A 16,655-nucleotide genomic window follows, 5' to 3' on the forward strand; every position below is an offset into this window, starting at 1 on the left:
AATGTACAGTACAGTACAGAGTAAACGCAGCAGCACTGCTCGAGGCCAAAACCCCCTCAGGCATGATGAAGTATATCTTAATTACAAACAGATGCACCGTCCCACACAGGCTGGACTGTTACACAGGATTCTTTCATGGCTACTAGCAGGAGTTGGATGAGGTCACTGACAGACTGTCCACCCGTCCTGAACTTCAGGAGGGTCTCCATGAGCCCTGTTATGTGACCTCAGCCTGAGGACGCCATTCCTTCTTCACAAACACTTTGGGCAGAGGGCAAATGGAGATCTGTGACCAACTGACTCTTTCAAATATTTATGTTTAAGAGTGTTTACCTCAGTGTTTCAGTGTTGCATCTTCAACCCAATTCTTATGTATTTCAAAAAAACTGCCCATTGGGAATTCACACACATCATTTAAGCTCAAGAGGTGATGTAATGTCTTGGACTGATGTGACCTCTGACACTGCTCCACTCTGACCTCTTATCTTTGCTTTTACACATTTTTTCTGTCTTACTTGTTTCAGATTCTGGAGATAAAGATCATCATTTAAAAAAAAGAAAGAGGTAGTGATGTCCTGGCTTGGGTGTGAAGACAAGATAATTGAAGCTAATCCTTAAAAGTACAAGTTAGTAGATAGACTTAGTTTTAAGCTGGCTTTGTGTTTCTGCAGAGGTTACAGTTTTGATGTGTGTGAAAAATCAGGATTAGTAAACACATCAACAGTGTTGCATGTGCTCACACTCCCTGGGGTGTTTATGCAGAGTTAACAAAGGTCAACATCTGGGAGAAAAAAAACAAACTTAGAGGTTTTTAGGTATATTTTATACGGTTTCAGCAAATTCAAAGAGACAGAAAGTCTTGGACCAGCAAAAGTATCTGCCTAGCCTGACTGGTGCTTTATTTTGGATGAGGAAATCTTTAAGTCATGTGGGATTGGATACAGAGGTATGGGAGAGGATAAAGGAAACAGAAATGTTTTTTGGAGGCTTGGCAAGTTAAAAAGTTAAGTGAACACTGACATTTTATTTCTTCTGACATTAAACTATAAAACTTGAAGTCAGAGTGTAAAACATGATGTCAGCTTTTTCTGAACTTATCAACCTTTGCCCAGATATTTGTTGTTCAGGGAGCGTGGTAGGGAAGAAAAGTAAAAACAAGACAAACAAGAAGCGAACATGAAAACACGCGGGTCAGTTCCTACCTCTGGTTTGGAGGGGTCGAAAGTCACACTGAGCACGGTGTCTGAGTGTCTCTGAAGTTTATGAAGGTAGCTGCTGCTGCGGATGTCATACACATAGGCCTGAAGTAAATAAGAAAACACACAAGAACAAAAACATGTATGAACTTTGACCATGCAAAATGCACAGATGAAGCACATGATCAAACTTCAGATTGTGAATCAGTCCAGCTGACCCACTTAGTAAAGCTTATTGCTGGCGTATCATACACACGCTATGAACTGAAAGAGACATACACATCACATGCAATACAAACAACGTCGAGATAAAGACACGTGCAGATATGAACGAATGCAGATTTGTTTTAAAGCCTGATCCAACTTTTAAGTCAAACGTTGTGCTCATCCTGTTTAAAGTTCCCATTTAATCAAAACAGATGTAAATATTTTTCGGTCACATACGACTTGAATTTATTGTCGCTTATCCTCCAGAATCTGGGTCAACTGTGACAGAGAACGTTGTTTTTATGGTTTTCTTAACGGTTTTCAAGAGTTTAACGTTTCCTGGCAAACGGGCAGGGGCAAAGATGTAAACAACCCTGGAACAGGAAGTGAAAAGCTTTTTGAGTTTTCATGTCAGTGAGTCATAACAATAAATTTTGCTAGTCACCCACTGTGAGCAGTTACTACAAGTTTGGTGTAAACACGATCAAAGATAGGGGTTGTGTATCCCCTCTCAGCTTTTGGATCCCCCAAGAGGAACTCGTAAATGTTCTCGGGGAGAGGAACGCCTGGGTTGACTTGCTTTGACTGCTGCCACCATGACATGATTTTAGATAAGCGGGAGAAACTGAATGGATGGATGGATGGATGGATGGATGGATGGATGGATGGATGGATGGATGGATGGATGGATGGATGGATGGATGGATGGATGGATGGATGGATGGATGGATAGATAGATAGATAGATAGATAGATAGATAGATAGATAGATAGATAGATAGATAGATAGATAGATAGATAGATAGATAGATAGATAGATGGCAGGGCTGGGACAATACGCTTTTCACGGGATTCAAGTCTTGTACAATTTTTGGGGTGCCAATTCGATTTGAATTACGATTCTTCAATATTCTGCAATATTTTTGATTTTTCTCGATTTTTGTAGTTTTCAGTTTGTTTGTTTTTTAACACCGGGCCATGTGAACAAGTTGAATGATATTGATGATTTCTACAGACTATATCATGAGCCATATTTTTCTAAAAAAATGCACTTTACATGAGTTCCGCCTTCTGCTGGAGAAAAGTAGTAACTTTTTTCCAATCTGGCTTATAAACAAAGAATGACATGAAGGAATTAAATTTGAGAATTTTTTTTTGTTTTTTGTTTTTTGTTTTTTACAAAGAATTCCAGTTTTAAACAAAAAGTCCTAATACATATGTGCTTTGTTTTTTTTCCCACCCTATAATGGATGGATGGATGGATGGATGGATGGATAGATGGATGGATGGATGGATGGATGGATGGATGGATGGATGGACGGACGGACGGACGGACGGACGATTTAAGATTCTATTCTGGGTCAACTTGCCAAACTCTACCTATAACCACACCCAACTGTCATGGCGTGCTTATACATCCTGATGTTTAACTTTTCATCACTACTTAAAGGCAAATAATGAGTTTGCTCTTGAACTGACGTTTCCCCACATACACTCATTTACAGACTGTGAAGTTTAAACTCTTAAAAGTTGAAAAATGAGGATGAACCAATTTGAACTGATCAATAATCCTTGCTGACTCTCGCAGATTCCTCTAAGTTGTTTTGGGTAATAAATACAGATTTTTCTTGATGCTTGTAGGATTTGTGACTTTCAGGATCATTGACTTCAGTGCCGTGACGGCAGATTTAAGCAGATGTGCTGATGGTTGATATGACGACTCATCAGATTCTTGCACCTGTTTCGTCTTAACTTTCTCTGAAAATCTCATCTGAGCTCTGTCAGAGTCCAAAGTGTCTCCTGTCTGTATAAGACGTGCATGGTAACGAGGCATTAGACACTTGGCAGACGCTTTTTGAGGAATGCCTTAATATCCATTGGATCAGATTATATTTAAAGTAACTGAAGCAGGTGGAGCAGCGAGAAGGGCTCGGGTATGAAAGCTTGATCACAGTGTAATGTATATGTGTGGTTAACTCTTTAAAAAAGATGTTTAAATACTCGGTTTCGTAACATATCCCAAGAGGGGAAGTCAAAACAGAGGGAAATAACATATCTCAACTGAATATACTACAGGTATATATCGCCCACACTGAAATCATAATCCTCTTAGATAGATTTTGGCCTGAGTCTATTGGAAAATCTGTAACATGATCTGGGGAGTCTTTTTAGGGGAATCCAGTTCCTTTTTTCCATGACTGCTTTTTGATATACTGAGACAGGTACAAATGTGTCTGGCACAGGAAAGTCTCAGGACAGCTACAAATTAATACGGAGCACTTCGCTACCATACGCTCTCCCGATTTCTTAGAAATGCTGGAAACGTCGGATCTCGACAGAGGTGCTCTCCAACGTCTTTGCTGAGCCGAGTCCCCGTAATTAATAATAACCAGCAGCATGCATATATTATTCCACTACTTTCAACAAGCACGCACACCAGGAGGAGAGAGGCATGGATACGGAAAAGGGAGGCAGTCATCTGAAATTGACTTGAATGCGAGGAACAGTCTGGAAAAGCAATTAAATAGTTTAGCTTCAACATGAATGTTGAATTTGACTTCTGTGGAAAGAAAGGCTGGAGTCCAAATAAGAACAAAAATCTCTGAGTCAGGCACACACAGACTTCACCTTGGGAAGAGGTGAGACTGATGCTGCTGTTCTCCTGTCTCCTTATTGAAGGACAAGGTTCATGTAGGATTCAGACAGTTCTTCACAGTGGGTCAGAAAACTTTTCGTCTGGTGAACTCAGGCGGCTGTGGCTCAGTGGTGGAGTCAGGGCCAATCCCAACTGTGACTCTTACCCCTTTCTCTTCATCTTAACCTTTCCTCTTGGTCCTCTGTTTAAGGGCCAAGGGGAAGGGGTGAAAAACATCTCTTAGGGACGAAACGCCACTCAATCCTCGCTATGTCATCACCTCTAGACGCTCGCTGGCTGTTGTAGGAAGAGCGACTGTTTTTTCACTCCCAAACTTAAAACAATTTTACAAACTGATGATAAAGTGATGTCAGATTAGGGTGACACATTCACAGCAAGCAGACTTCACTACGATGCATTGCTTGAGTGATGAAACAGCTACGCTAATGTTAAGCTAACATTACAGTATTCAAAAGCTTTATTATGTAGCATCTGTAACTGTAATGTTAGCTTTTCATGGCTTATGTAGCTAATGCAGCTTAGCTGTCTAATCATTTATGAAATGCAGTTCATTGTATTCACCCTGGTCTGACATCGGTGTAGCTATTATGAGCTGTAGCTGTTGCTATAGCAGGGTTAGCTAGATCCTTACAAAGAGTGATATCGAAAAAATAACCAGCAATTCCAAACATGGCTAATTTTTTACGTGGTGAAGCAAAAGATTTGATATCTGATTCTAAAAAAATATCCATACCCCTTGGGTTTAAGCAAGGCCCCGGTTTGTCTTCGTTCCAGGGGCTGTCTAGCCCTTCCCCTTGATCTTACGGAGAATTGGGACACCCCTTTACTTACCAAGGGCTAAGGGGTAAAGTTGGGATTGGCCCTCAGTCTCTTAATTAAAAGGTTGGCCATTTGATCCCAGGTCCCACTGTGCACATGTCAAGTATCCCTGGGTGAGGCACTGAACTCTGAACTAACCTGGTTGCTGTGCCAGAGGTGTGTGAATGAGATTAGTTCACTCAATGGATGCGATGTTATTTAAACATTTAATGAAAGCGTGCTGGAGCAGTCAGAAGACTTTTGACTAGAGACTCCAGGCCAGACATTGATTTAAAGTGACTCATGATCAGGGACATAATAAATCATGTTTGTGCCTTTAAATGTGCAGAAGTGTCAGAGTCAGTGCCACAACTGATTCTCACAAAAACAGACACCACTGTTTTTGTACAATAACTGCCTGCATAGTTTTGTCTCTCTGTTCATACCTACATAAATGAGAAAGAATGTACATTTAAATGGAGAAAGATATCTTGTAGAAGAACATAATATTGCAGCTTACACAGTTATCTTCAGAGCCTGTAGCAATGAAGCGTCCACACGGAGAGATGGCTGATGAGCATGGATGGCAGCGATTAAGATGGTTCTCAAAGCGGCGCACACACCTGAGAAAAAAATGAGGACAGAATTCATGTTGAAATGACTGAAGCTAAGGCTTGATATCTAAAGAATGTGATTCTGTTTTTTGGGTCAACGAGGGATCAAATGGTTTAAACCACATCTGGCTTCACAAGATCGCCCATGAAGCATACCACCTAAGAGATAAATGAATATAATAATAAATGATGTACTTTCATACTTTTTAGATATGAGCAGGAGGAGTATAACCAATGAGTGCAGCAGTTTTCTGGTCAAAGTGACCTGTTGAATAAACACTCAGAGTCATGTTGGCTGACAGGATCATAGTTGGAGTTATGAGGGAGCAACACGCCATCCTGCAAACTTGTGCTCTACAAACATCTGAAGCAGCTGAAGACAAGAAGTTGAGCATGACTCAAGCAAAACACGAGCAAGCGAAGGTCTCAGATGACAAATGGTCCCCTTGTGCAGCTTCGGTGCCGTTTGTTTTGCTTTGCAGCAGCATGTAATGTCTTTACAATGCCACTAACAGCTAGTTGAGCGAGGGTCTCTGCGGGCTGGCACGTTGGCAGGGCAGGGCTCAGACTGCATGCCTTTTTTATTCACATGTTAATGTCATTAAGCTGGACGAAAAGTAGGTCACATTCACTGGTGACCATAAAAACTCAGACATTTTCCCAGTACCAGTCAGCAGGTTAATAAAATTGCTAAGCAATGAATACAAACATTATGAAGTTTATAATGTTCGTTTGTTAAAGAGACTGACTCACTGGGCTCGTATTGGTGGCTGATTTTTTAGGATGAATTTCTTTAAGAGGAGTACATTTTGGCTGCAACTGAACACTTCATTAGACTGAGTGGATTTAAGCCAAACACTTTTAGAGTCTTGACAGTATTCACAAATGGTACCTGACTGGAAAAGAGAAAAGAGTTCACACATCTATTGTCAGACTAAACAAGACAATCATCCATCCTTTTGATAGAGAAAAGGGAAAACAGACATGATAGACAGTTGGTACAGCCAATTAAATCACAGAAAAAATAACGCGATGGATGTGATGGGCTCGAGGCCCTTTCATGGAAAGATTTGAAACCTAAAAACGAAAAATAACAATTATCATACCGCTCAATTTGTTTGGTTTGGCTTCTACTTTATATCTAAACTCAACAGACTATTTATCGTCAGTGTCAGAGCTGCTTGGCTCTTTTTAAAATGTGCGTCTCTGTTTGAAAATCCCCCTCAGTCTCTCAGCACATTCAGGCCGAGAACAGAGCTGACACAACCTGTCACAATCGCACTGATAAGAAACAGGTTAACAAGTATGTGTAAACACTCTTCTGCTTTTCTAGGTCAGAACGGAGGTCTGATGTTTTGACTGAGGGAGAGGAGATGCCGCTGGAGCCTGAATCCCCCACACGCATGCATTCTCCGTGTTTGGTGAGTGATGACTCTCTGGTATTTGCCTGATGACAAACACAGACTGCACTTGAGGGTTTGATCCTCTTAAAGTGGAGCCTACTCCGTTACCGGATCCACCTGGGTCTTCAGCGGTAATCAGCGGGATAATCATAGCTTATTTTATGCAGCCAAAATATGTCACCCAGTTTAACTATGTCAGTGCAAATCAGGTAAAGCACGCCTTCCCTCGTGCCATGTGATATAAGTTTGCATGCATACATTATCAGAAAAATATGTCGCCCTGTATTCATTTATCAGAAGATGGAAATTCTATCAGATTCAAGAGATTTCAACTTTGAACTAAATAAAAACAGACCACCATCTGCTCTTTCTATCCCCAGAACCAGTAACCGATCTGGTCTGATTCTTCACTAAAGACCCCCCAAAACAGGAACCGTCCTCTCGTAAACCCATCATTCGAAAGAAGAGTAAAGCGTTGCTGTTTTAAAAACTGCAGCCAATCAAATGATTGATGGTGCTAGAAATGAGTCAAATTGTGCCAAACCTTCAAAAACCAGGACTCATATTTAATCGGTCTTGATGGTTCACGTGGATATTGAGCATGTTTGTGTTTCTGTCTGAAGAGGAAAGGGCAAGAGGAGCTGGGGTGAGAGAGCAAAATTCAATTAGGGTTCAGTTCCTGAAGTTTCCAATGACTCAAATATACATTTTCTGTTGAGACATTCCTGGAAGTGCCCTATTCTGGAAATAAAAACATATAATGTCATTATGAGGCCAATTTAGTGACTAAAAACTTCTGTCTGTGGAGACGAACACTGTTTCTGCTTCTTGTACAAAGGATGTGGCTGTGAACAGACAAAAACATTCATTTTAACTGTAAACAATTAACAGGTTTCTGCATTTTCATACAGAGAAAAGGATTCATGGTCAACTAATGTTGATTGACCAATGGACGATGCTGATAACAAGAGATACGTGGACGTTATATTTCTGCCTCTCAGACCTATGATACTTAATTCTTCAAAACTTTGACACTTTAGCTACATTTAGGGACACTGCCCACGTCATCTTTTGGTGATATCACAACATTACATCCATTTCAATGAAAAAAACAACAGATTAAAGTACAATAACACTAATAACTAGAAAAGCACTCAGAGAGCGCCTCCAAGCATATTGTGATTTTTACCAACACTTTAGCCTTACTTTAATGTTATACTCCCTTTCAGCAGACTGTCTGCGAGAATTTAGTGTTAGTTGCAGGTTTGTACGATAATTTGTTTCCTGACAGTGTTGAAAATTATGAAGATTCAGTACATATTTCATAGTCTGGATCTTAGTGTCCAGAATATTGCCAGGATCTGGATCATACTTTTACATCTGTCAGAAATGATGGTGAATTTGTCTTGTATTGTTTTGCAAAGCAATCGGACCATTTATCGTGGAGTTGTGTACACATATGGTGAAAACTGCCCTATCTCACAATGTTAAAAAAATCCTTTAAAAAAAAAAACCTGGATCCAGATGGTGATCCAGATCAGCTCCAAAATTCAATCACTTCTTTCTTATCCCATTTTGAACATTTCCTGAAAATTTCATCAAGATCCGTTTGTTAATGTTTGAGTTATGTTGTTCACAGACAGACAAACTCTCCCAAAAACATAACCTCCTTGGTGGAAGTAACTAATATCACACTCATAACCCAACATCTTGTACACAAAACAAGTTTAGTTACTATACTTATTCGGTCTTAATTTTCCCAAATAGCAAGGAGAAATGAAATATGCAAATGTGCATGTATATATGAAGTCTGTGGGAAAACAATATCAAACCGTCAACCCAAGTGTAACTAAAGTTAGCAGTGCTAGCACCAGCCTTTAGTCACCAGTTCAAAGCTACTGCAAGGAATTTTTACCATCAGTGTATCTTTCAGAAATTTACATTGGTGCCTTATTATGTCCTAAAGAAACAAACTTGAGCATCTTCAAAAATGTAGGCAACTTTTAAACAGCAAGTTTTCATGTCTGTAACAATGCAGAAAGAGCATGTCTCACCAGATAACTGAAATAACATGTTTTTGATACATTTAACAGTTAAAAGAAAGAAGGATGATATATTTTTTTGTTAGGCAACATTTTCTACATGTGTACACAAAATGCACTTTGTCCACAGGGGGCACCAATATCAAGACTAAACAAAAGTTCCTCAAAGAAGCCATAACCAAAGACAGCTAACATCCAGCTTTATCATCATTTTCTAAATCGAGTTGGTAGCGTAAGTTAAAGAAGTAAATTTGCTCTGATTCAAAACAAAACAGAAAAGTCTTTAAAAAAATAATAAAACACACCTTGGCTTTGTCTATTGGGTCATTCCACCCTGTGTTTTCACTATTAATTTTACATGATGGTTGAAATTATCATCACATTAGAAGTTCTCCAAAAACAATGAGATTATCACACAGAACTTGTGAACACTTTATGTAGCTCAACTCATAAACAAATTATTCCTAGATATTTTATATTGCCTATCATTAGTAGATTTTAACAATCAAAATGCCTGAAATGGATGTCACCTCTTTATGAGCTACAGGACTCAAATAAACAGCAACACATTGAAACATTAGCTCCAGGAACTGTAACTCTCCATACGATCCCGTGCTAAAGAAGCAGCACATGAGGTTTATCACACAGGAAATGAAATTAACAGAGCGAACAGGATGAGAAACGTGCCCCTCCGTTTGTTTTCATGGATCCATATGTTTCACCTCAGAGGACCTGCCTCAGCTGAGGGAGGCTTCGCGAGACATCTCAGAGCGGGAATCTGACCTGGAAACCAGGCACAAATATTTATCAGATAGGGGTAAGGTTTTGATAGACTCTGGGATGAGGAGTTAAAACATGGAAGCAGTCTCAGACATGAAAGAACAAAATACTCCATAATGCTTTCCATCGGGGCCAAAAGGAACATTTTAAAATCCAGGAGGGTCTGCTTGAATCAGCTGCCTTATAAGGATACCTGCTTCAACAGGCCAAAGAAAAATCATCCCAGATTCAAACCTTAGAAAAATAATGAACAGTGATTCCCTCTTCAACTCAGGACTGTTTGGGTAAGACAAACGTTTAATCTTGTTTGTATGTAAGGTCATTTTTCTCTCCACAAAGGAGTAGAGGTATAAAAACAGAGTTAAGAGTAGTAAGAACGTAAGGTCCAAGTGAGCATTTTTCACATATTCACCCACATGTGAACAGTGGTTTTCAAGACAAATCATGTTGTGGCAAAAATATTTGGATTTTAGTGCTCCACAGTCACAAATAGAAGACTTAAAGATGCTGTGAGGAGGATCTGTTTTGATTGCACACCCTCGCCACTTTGTGGCCCGGAGTCTTCGTACACTGTTGCAAACTACTTTTAGTGAGGTGTGTGTTTCTTTTGGAATGAAATGGAGAAGGTTTGTTTGTTCAAGACAACTTTTTAGTGGATACAACGCACCAAAGTAAGGTATTTATCAGTACAGTTACATAGCACTACGGTTTGAAATGTGACATCAAGCAAATGTTGTAGTAGCTGGCTATATGTTAGCCCGTGCTCCAATGTATCTGTAGGCTAACGTGACAATAGGAAAGCACTGCCAGTTTGTAGGTAGTTTAGTAGCTGTATATATTTAGCACAGCTGGCAATCCGGTGCTCTACGACATATCTGTAATGCGTAACGTCAGTAAATCCTGGTTAGCTATGTCCTGTCAGTCATCTACCAAGCGGAGCTAACGTAGCCCCACTCTTCATTTTATTGATAGACTCTCAAGTTTGAACAGACCACTGCAGAATAACTGCTGACTGTGGGTTGGAATGAACATTAGCACAAACAGATTAGCCCCTGTGTTATAGAGTGATACAGCCTGAGCTAACGGCTAATTAGCCCTTAGCTTGGACTGTATCGTTCTCCCTTTTAGCTTTCTTCTACTTCTCTGTCCTCTTTCTGTCTGACAGTTAGACTCCAGCGTCCACCATCACTACAAAAACACAGATCTCTGTGTTTTATCTGTTTTTCGTTACTAAACTTCCTAAGCTGGCATGGTGTTGTCATAGAGACCTAGACGTGCTGTGGATCAATCTAGTCCTGGACGACCTAAGCGAAACTAAGAAGTAGCAATTTAAAATGACCTGTAACCAGCAATATTAGCGCTAATAATCTCGTTTTAAAGTGTGGATTACATTCAGGCATATATCTAGAAAAGAGACTTTTTCAAGACCACTTTCAAACTCCTCACTGCCCCTTTAAGAGGGGGTTATCATGTTTATTATTGGGCTTCATGTTTTCCATCTGATACCCCTGCGGTAGCTCCAAGTGTCAACGCTGAAATCCAACTTTCTAATTTATTATTTGTTTGTGAAAAGGAAAGAAAAAAAAACATAAAATCAACTCTTTAAAAGAAGGCAGCTGGATTTAAACCCACCACTCAAAGCACAAAACTCAGTCGTGCAGCGTCTGTGAGCATCTGGCGCATAATCTTGATGTCTTTTTCCAGATAATAATCAACTAGGTCAGCCTCCAAAGGTCTAATCATGCCAGAACACTGTCTCTGAATATTTAGCCAAGTGTCTAAAACATCAATAAAAAGTAAACACATAAAGTATGAGAACTGGAATGCTTGTGTTGTGCTTGATTAATAAGAGTACGACATTTCTTTTCGACACCGTAAAGAACTGAATCAGAAAAGGAGAAATAAGTTCATACAAATACACAGAAATGACAGTTTTCTGGCCTCACTTTCACACTTCAGGCATATCAATTACAGCTTCAACAGAATAGACTATGAAAACACAAACCTAAGTGTGCGGAGGTCCCAAATCTTCATACCATCTGTGATTGCGTTGGTGAGGAAGAGGTTGTATGAATCCGGTGCTTGTGTGCTGAACATGGAGCCCTGGGAAATACACACAAAGAGGAAAAATGACCAGTCAGCACATGCTTGACTGAAATAGGTTGTAAATCTTATTGTTCAGCACTGGGAAGGATACTGCAGATCTTAAATCAGCAAATTGTTTTCATATTATTATCCAAGTGAAGAAAAGTAAGGATACCAGACCCTAGAAGGAAACTGGATTAAAGCAAAACAGTTATTAAATTGTCTTTTTGTGTTATTTTCCATCTTTCATGGGCCTCAGCAAGTTTCCACCAAGCATCCATACATACATTCATGAATGACGTCCGCAACAAGTTATCAGATGATACAGTGATGTGTGTGTGTGTGTGTGTGTGAGGGAAAGAGTGGTGGGGGTACTTTTTGTTTAGATTTCCATTAAGAGTGTGAGAACGGCAGTCTGAGAGGGCATTTCCAGTTCCATTTTCCGAGAAGTCCTCTGCTCTGATGAGTTCCAGGTGAACCTTGCAGAAGAGGCGATGGAAATTTGAAGTGGGAAAAGCTGCCTCACATGCCGCGGCTCCTGATGTTTTGTCCGTGAAAGGAAGAGTGATGTTATGTGTGCAGTCCTCAGGCAGGGGCAATCCCTCTGATCCGCAGGTATTAACCCCACAGGCCATCAAAAAGGCCCTCGGGCACCCAGACGGAGGACCCCACATTGACGCAACGGCCCAGGCTGAAACAACACTCTGCAGGGCTTTCTGCAGTGTATGGCACAAAGCCTGGCGTGACAAAGACCAGGCATCGCAGCATCGGAGGAGTAGAGTCAGCTGTGTGTACGAGTGCATCGCAGTGGAATGGGTTAATGGATTTAATCCATGCCACTAGCTGCTGTTTGTCCGGCTAATCCGGGCGGGCTGGAGTGTCAAGTATGCACAGGTCAACATGTAGAAACGAGTCAAGTCAAAACCTTGGGGTCACGAGGTACAAGCCTCACTTTTTTTTGTTTTTCATTCATTTTTTATTCTGTCATGTCAACACCAAATATTGTACACAATAGGGGTGTGACGAGATCTTATGCCATGAGATCACAGAAGATTAAACTGCACCTGTGACAAAAACTATTAGAGGCCAGACAGCACTGATGGATGCATTTGCTTCTCAATATTCTTGAAAAAGAACATGACCATAGCTTAGGCTAGGCAGTGTACTGCTTGAAAAGAAAGGGTCAGTCTCTTTGCACTTTTTTGGACTCTATATTGACAGAGTAGAACTTTGGTTATAGTTTTGAACAAATTGCTTGCACTTAAAAAATAATAATTAATTTTATTTTTGGAAAGAAGTTTATGTTAAGTTAAAAGCTCATCCTTGGGTCGTGCATGGGTGTAAGTTATAAAAGAAAATCAAAATGCAAAAGCACTGTTTTGTGACTGACTGTTCCACTGAATGAAAAAGCCTCAGATCATGATGGACCCCCTCCTCTGTGCCAGGTAGGAAACATCTCAGGTGGGATCTCCTCGTCATGTCAGTAACGTTGGAAGCCATCTGGACCGTCAAGGTTAAATTTTTTCTCATCAGAGAATCAAACTTTTTTCCACCTTTCACTGTCCCATGTTTGATGCTCCTTGGCAAAGTCTAAACAGGCAGTTTTGTGGCGATGAAGGAGACAAAGTCTTTGAATTTGTTTTTATGTTTTTGAAACCCTTTTCCCTCAGATGCCGTCTGATGGTTATTGCGCTGCAGTCGGCTCCAGTAAGGGCCTTAATTGGGTTGAGGACCGCCCTGTGTCTTGACGGACAGTCGATCGGATCCTCCGGCTCAGTGCAGGTGTAATTTTTTTGGGGTCTACCACTTGACTTTTTTGTTCCATAATGCTCAAGGTCCAACTTCAGCAGCAATGGCACGCTGCAAGAGGCCTTGCTGATGCAGCTCGACAATCCAACCATGTTCAAGAGGAGACAGCTTCTTAGCTTTAGCCATCAGGAGGATGTGATCTTGTGAATGCCTGACAGAAAATGAACATTTTAAGCAGATTTTGGCTTTAATAGCCTGTGGTCTTAAACTTTTGATCAGGATAAAAAACACCTATTTCAGTTTTTGTTTCCTTTTTTTAATTAAAAGTTCCAAATGTTTTTTTGTTGCATTCCCCTTTCTTGCATTTGCGTATTGTAGCTCTACGTAAAGGTTTTAAGTGTTTTTTTTTAATGGTTTTAAGATTTTGATCAGGTCTGTATATAGGGAACAATCAATGAGTAGTGAATCAAATGCAAGGCCTTAGAATTCAATACATTTCTGGATTTATACAGGATTGCAAGTGATTTGGGGATTTTCCCTTTAATGTATTCAATGTGTTTTTTAAAAGTACACACGTTGCTGTTTTCTAATGAGTTATGTAACATTCAGTCAAAATTCATGCTTGTGTTGCAGTCGCAAAGCTGGCAAACATTCATATGACTTTATATGGAGAGGAATCAGGAACCTCATTGCTTGTTAAAATATGATAGCCATACAGAACTGTAGATGCTCTGCAGAAACCTTAAAGCATGAATTTATGACCAGTGTTTCATTTTGAGTGATGCGTTATTATACTCCTCATAACACCATAATGGATATGGAAACAGGCCCGTGCTGTCTTCTTGTTAGACACCAGCAAATTGGGCCCACATTGGTCCAAGACAGTGATGAGGGAGTAAGGCTGCATAAACCCAAAGTGCATCATGGAACAGCTTTACTCCAAGGCCATCATCCAGCATGGAATCTCTTGCTGACATCTTCTGCGGCAGTCTTAATCCCAATGCACCAGGGATTTACATTCAAACACTCAGCAAGATGAACGATACTGCTGATGGCAGGCCTGGTCTCGCTGTGATGGAAACGTTTCAGTAACCATGACATTTTCTTTACTAACCATGACCTTCTACCTTCACACACTAACACGTCCATTCACTCAAAGACAATGTGTGCCTTACGTAACTCAGAGAAACTCTCATAGATGTCTTATGTAACGCTGGAACATCTGCCAAATGGTAGACTCTTCAAGAGTTCTATGTGAGACGGGGATATCGCTACCAATGGATGCGAAGCCAAAGTAAACAGAATCCATTCTCAAGAATTAGGGGTTATCACAATTTTTAGACCAAACCACCAGGAAGAAAAAAGATTTGATGAAAACCATAAAAAGCATTAAAAAAACATCCATTCGTTTCCCCGTCCTTAGAATGATTTTGAAGAAAAATCCTTTTTTTTGTGGAGAATTAGGTAACAGTTGGACACGTGGCTAAAAAGCCGAACTAATATTTTAAATAAGTTATCTTATCAGTCACAGACACTGCTGAGTTTAAACTCAATGGTTTCCAGTCGTGCTGAAAAATGCTACTTAATTACGTCACTCCAAGCCGAGGCACATTGCATTCTGCATCTGTTTCTTATTTTACATCTATCCAGAAGATCTGATGTTAAAGAGAAATAATCCAAAACATCAGATTCTGCTCATGGTATTTTAATTTCTCATTCCAAAATCTTAGGTAATGACCAGATTTTGGACTTTTTGGTGTGTTTTCGTGCTTTTCAATCAGTGTCGCAGCTTAACTTTACATTTGTTCTGATACTAGTTATGCTTGTAGACACCTATCTTCATACATCAGCTTAAGAACATACATATGTCAAAACTAGAAACTCTTGAGATAATAAAGTAATTCTTGAAATCAGTAAATTTGTGTCTCATGACTGATAAACCACTCATAACAAAATGATATCTCAGTTTGGACAGGACACAAAGTGAAGGTGGTGCTCAATTTGAACTCATTTAATCTGCCAGATCTTGCTGCTTTCTCTGCAAACTGCTTTGCAACCCAACTTTGCTGATGCTCTCCCTGCCTTGACTTTTCATGTACATAAAAGAAAAAAGGAGGTGTGCTCTCCCCACCTCAGGGTTTGGCAATCCACTTAGGGGCCGTTTACACCACGACGGTTTTAGGGCAATAAAAAAAAAAGTATTGTTGCGTTTCGGCCTTAGGTTTTCAAAGCGTTTTAGTCAACCTAAAATGCAAACTTTTGAAAACGGCCCCCAAAGTGGGATTTTTCTGAAATGCTGTCGACACCGTTGCCATGTAAACAGCAAGAAGTTGCGCAACTTCTGCATTTAGATTTCCCCAGTACACCAGATGATTGGCCCAACTCTTCTTGGGTGGAGATCTACCGAAAGTGGCTTCTGTACAAGACACTTACAGCGCCAACTACAGGCTTGGCATGCTTACCACAACCTTTCCAGTCCCTTAGCATTTCAGTGTAAACTCAGATTTTTTTCGCTGCATTTTCAATGCATTTTCGGATGAAACGTGTAAACAAGGCCTTAGGCATATGGAAGGACAGGGAGCCCCAAGAACAGAGCCATACCATCAATTATAACTTACTGTGTGTATCTTGACAAGGAGGGTCTTGACCATCGTGCTTTTCAGAAGATTATGTTGATACATCATAAACAGATGTATTTTTCATTTTTCTGTTGCTCAGTGTATTTTCCAGCCTTACCTTGTTCTGTGTGATGCAGTGGACTGCTCTGCTGTGGGCGTCTGGCAGCTCTGAGGCAACAGCCCCTTTGTTCATGTCGAATACTTGAATGGACCGATCCAAACCACACACCAGAACAATGTCTAATGAAACTTTCAGGAAAAACATTTTTTTTTTTTTTTCTGTGAAGGTTCTCAGTCATCAAGGTCATGATAATTTCATGTTAATCTAATACGGAAACTGGATTTAGCGGAGTTCCTGAAGATGGACAGAGCTAGAAAATATCAGCGTCCAAGGGTCGTCAGTCTGCCAGTTCCTCTACCAAGTCCAGTTGTTGTATTGGGCTGACGTTGGAACCAGCTTTGTTATGAACAAAGTGCAAACCTGCCACAGCTGAGATGCTGAATCTCA

At 40.2% G+C, this 16,655-nt stretch overlaps 1 protein-coding gene across 2 annotated transcripts in view; it reads right to left on the reverse strand.

The window, feature by feature from the left end:
- The window catches only part of wdr27 (WD repeat domain 27), a 59,280-nt gene that overhangs the window by 24,693 nt on the left and 17,932 nt on the right, over window positions 1–16,655 (reverse strand). The window contains exons 20-23 of one of the 2 annotated variants that reach the window (XM_074675447.1): window positions 16,266–16,387; window positions 11,701–11,798; window positions 5,377–5,479; window positions 1,203–1,301 (exon numbers count right to left, since the gene is read on the reverse strand). In XM_074675447.1, coding sequence (XP_074531548.1) covers window positions 1,203–1,301; window positions 5,377–5,479; window positions 11,701–11,798; window positions 16,266–16,387 — 422 coding nt within the window. The remainder of the gene's footprint in view (window positions 1–1,202; window positions 1,302–5,376; window positions 5,480–11,700; window positions 11,799–16,265; window positions 16,388–16,655) is intronic. The other variant, XM_074675448.1, reaches the window with a different exon arrangement.

Source organism: Halichoeres trimaculatus, unplaced genomic scaffold (genome assembly GCF_033239565.1).
Source record: "Halichoeres trimaculatus isolate MK-OKI-2021-1 unplaced genomic scaffold, fHalTri1.1 fHalTri1_scaffold_8, whole genome shotgun sequence".
In the NCBI taxonomy this organism is placed as follows: domain Eukaryota; kingdom Metazoa; phylum Chordata; class Actinopteri; order Labriformes; family Labridae; genus Halichoeres; species Halichoeres trimaculatus.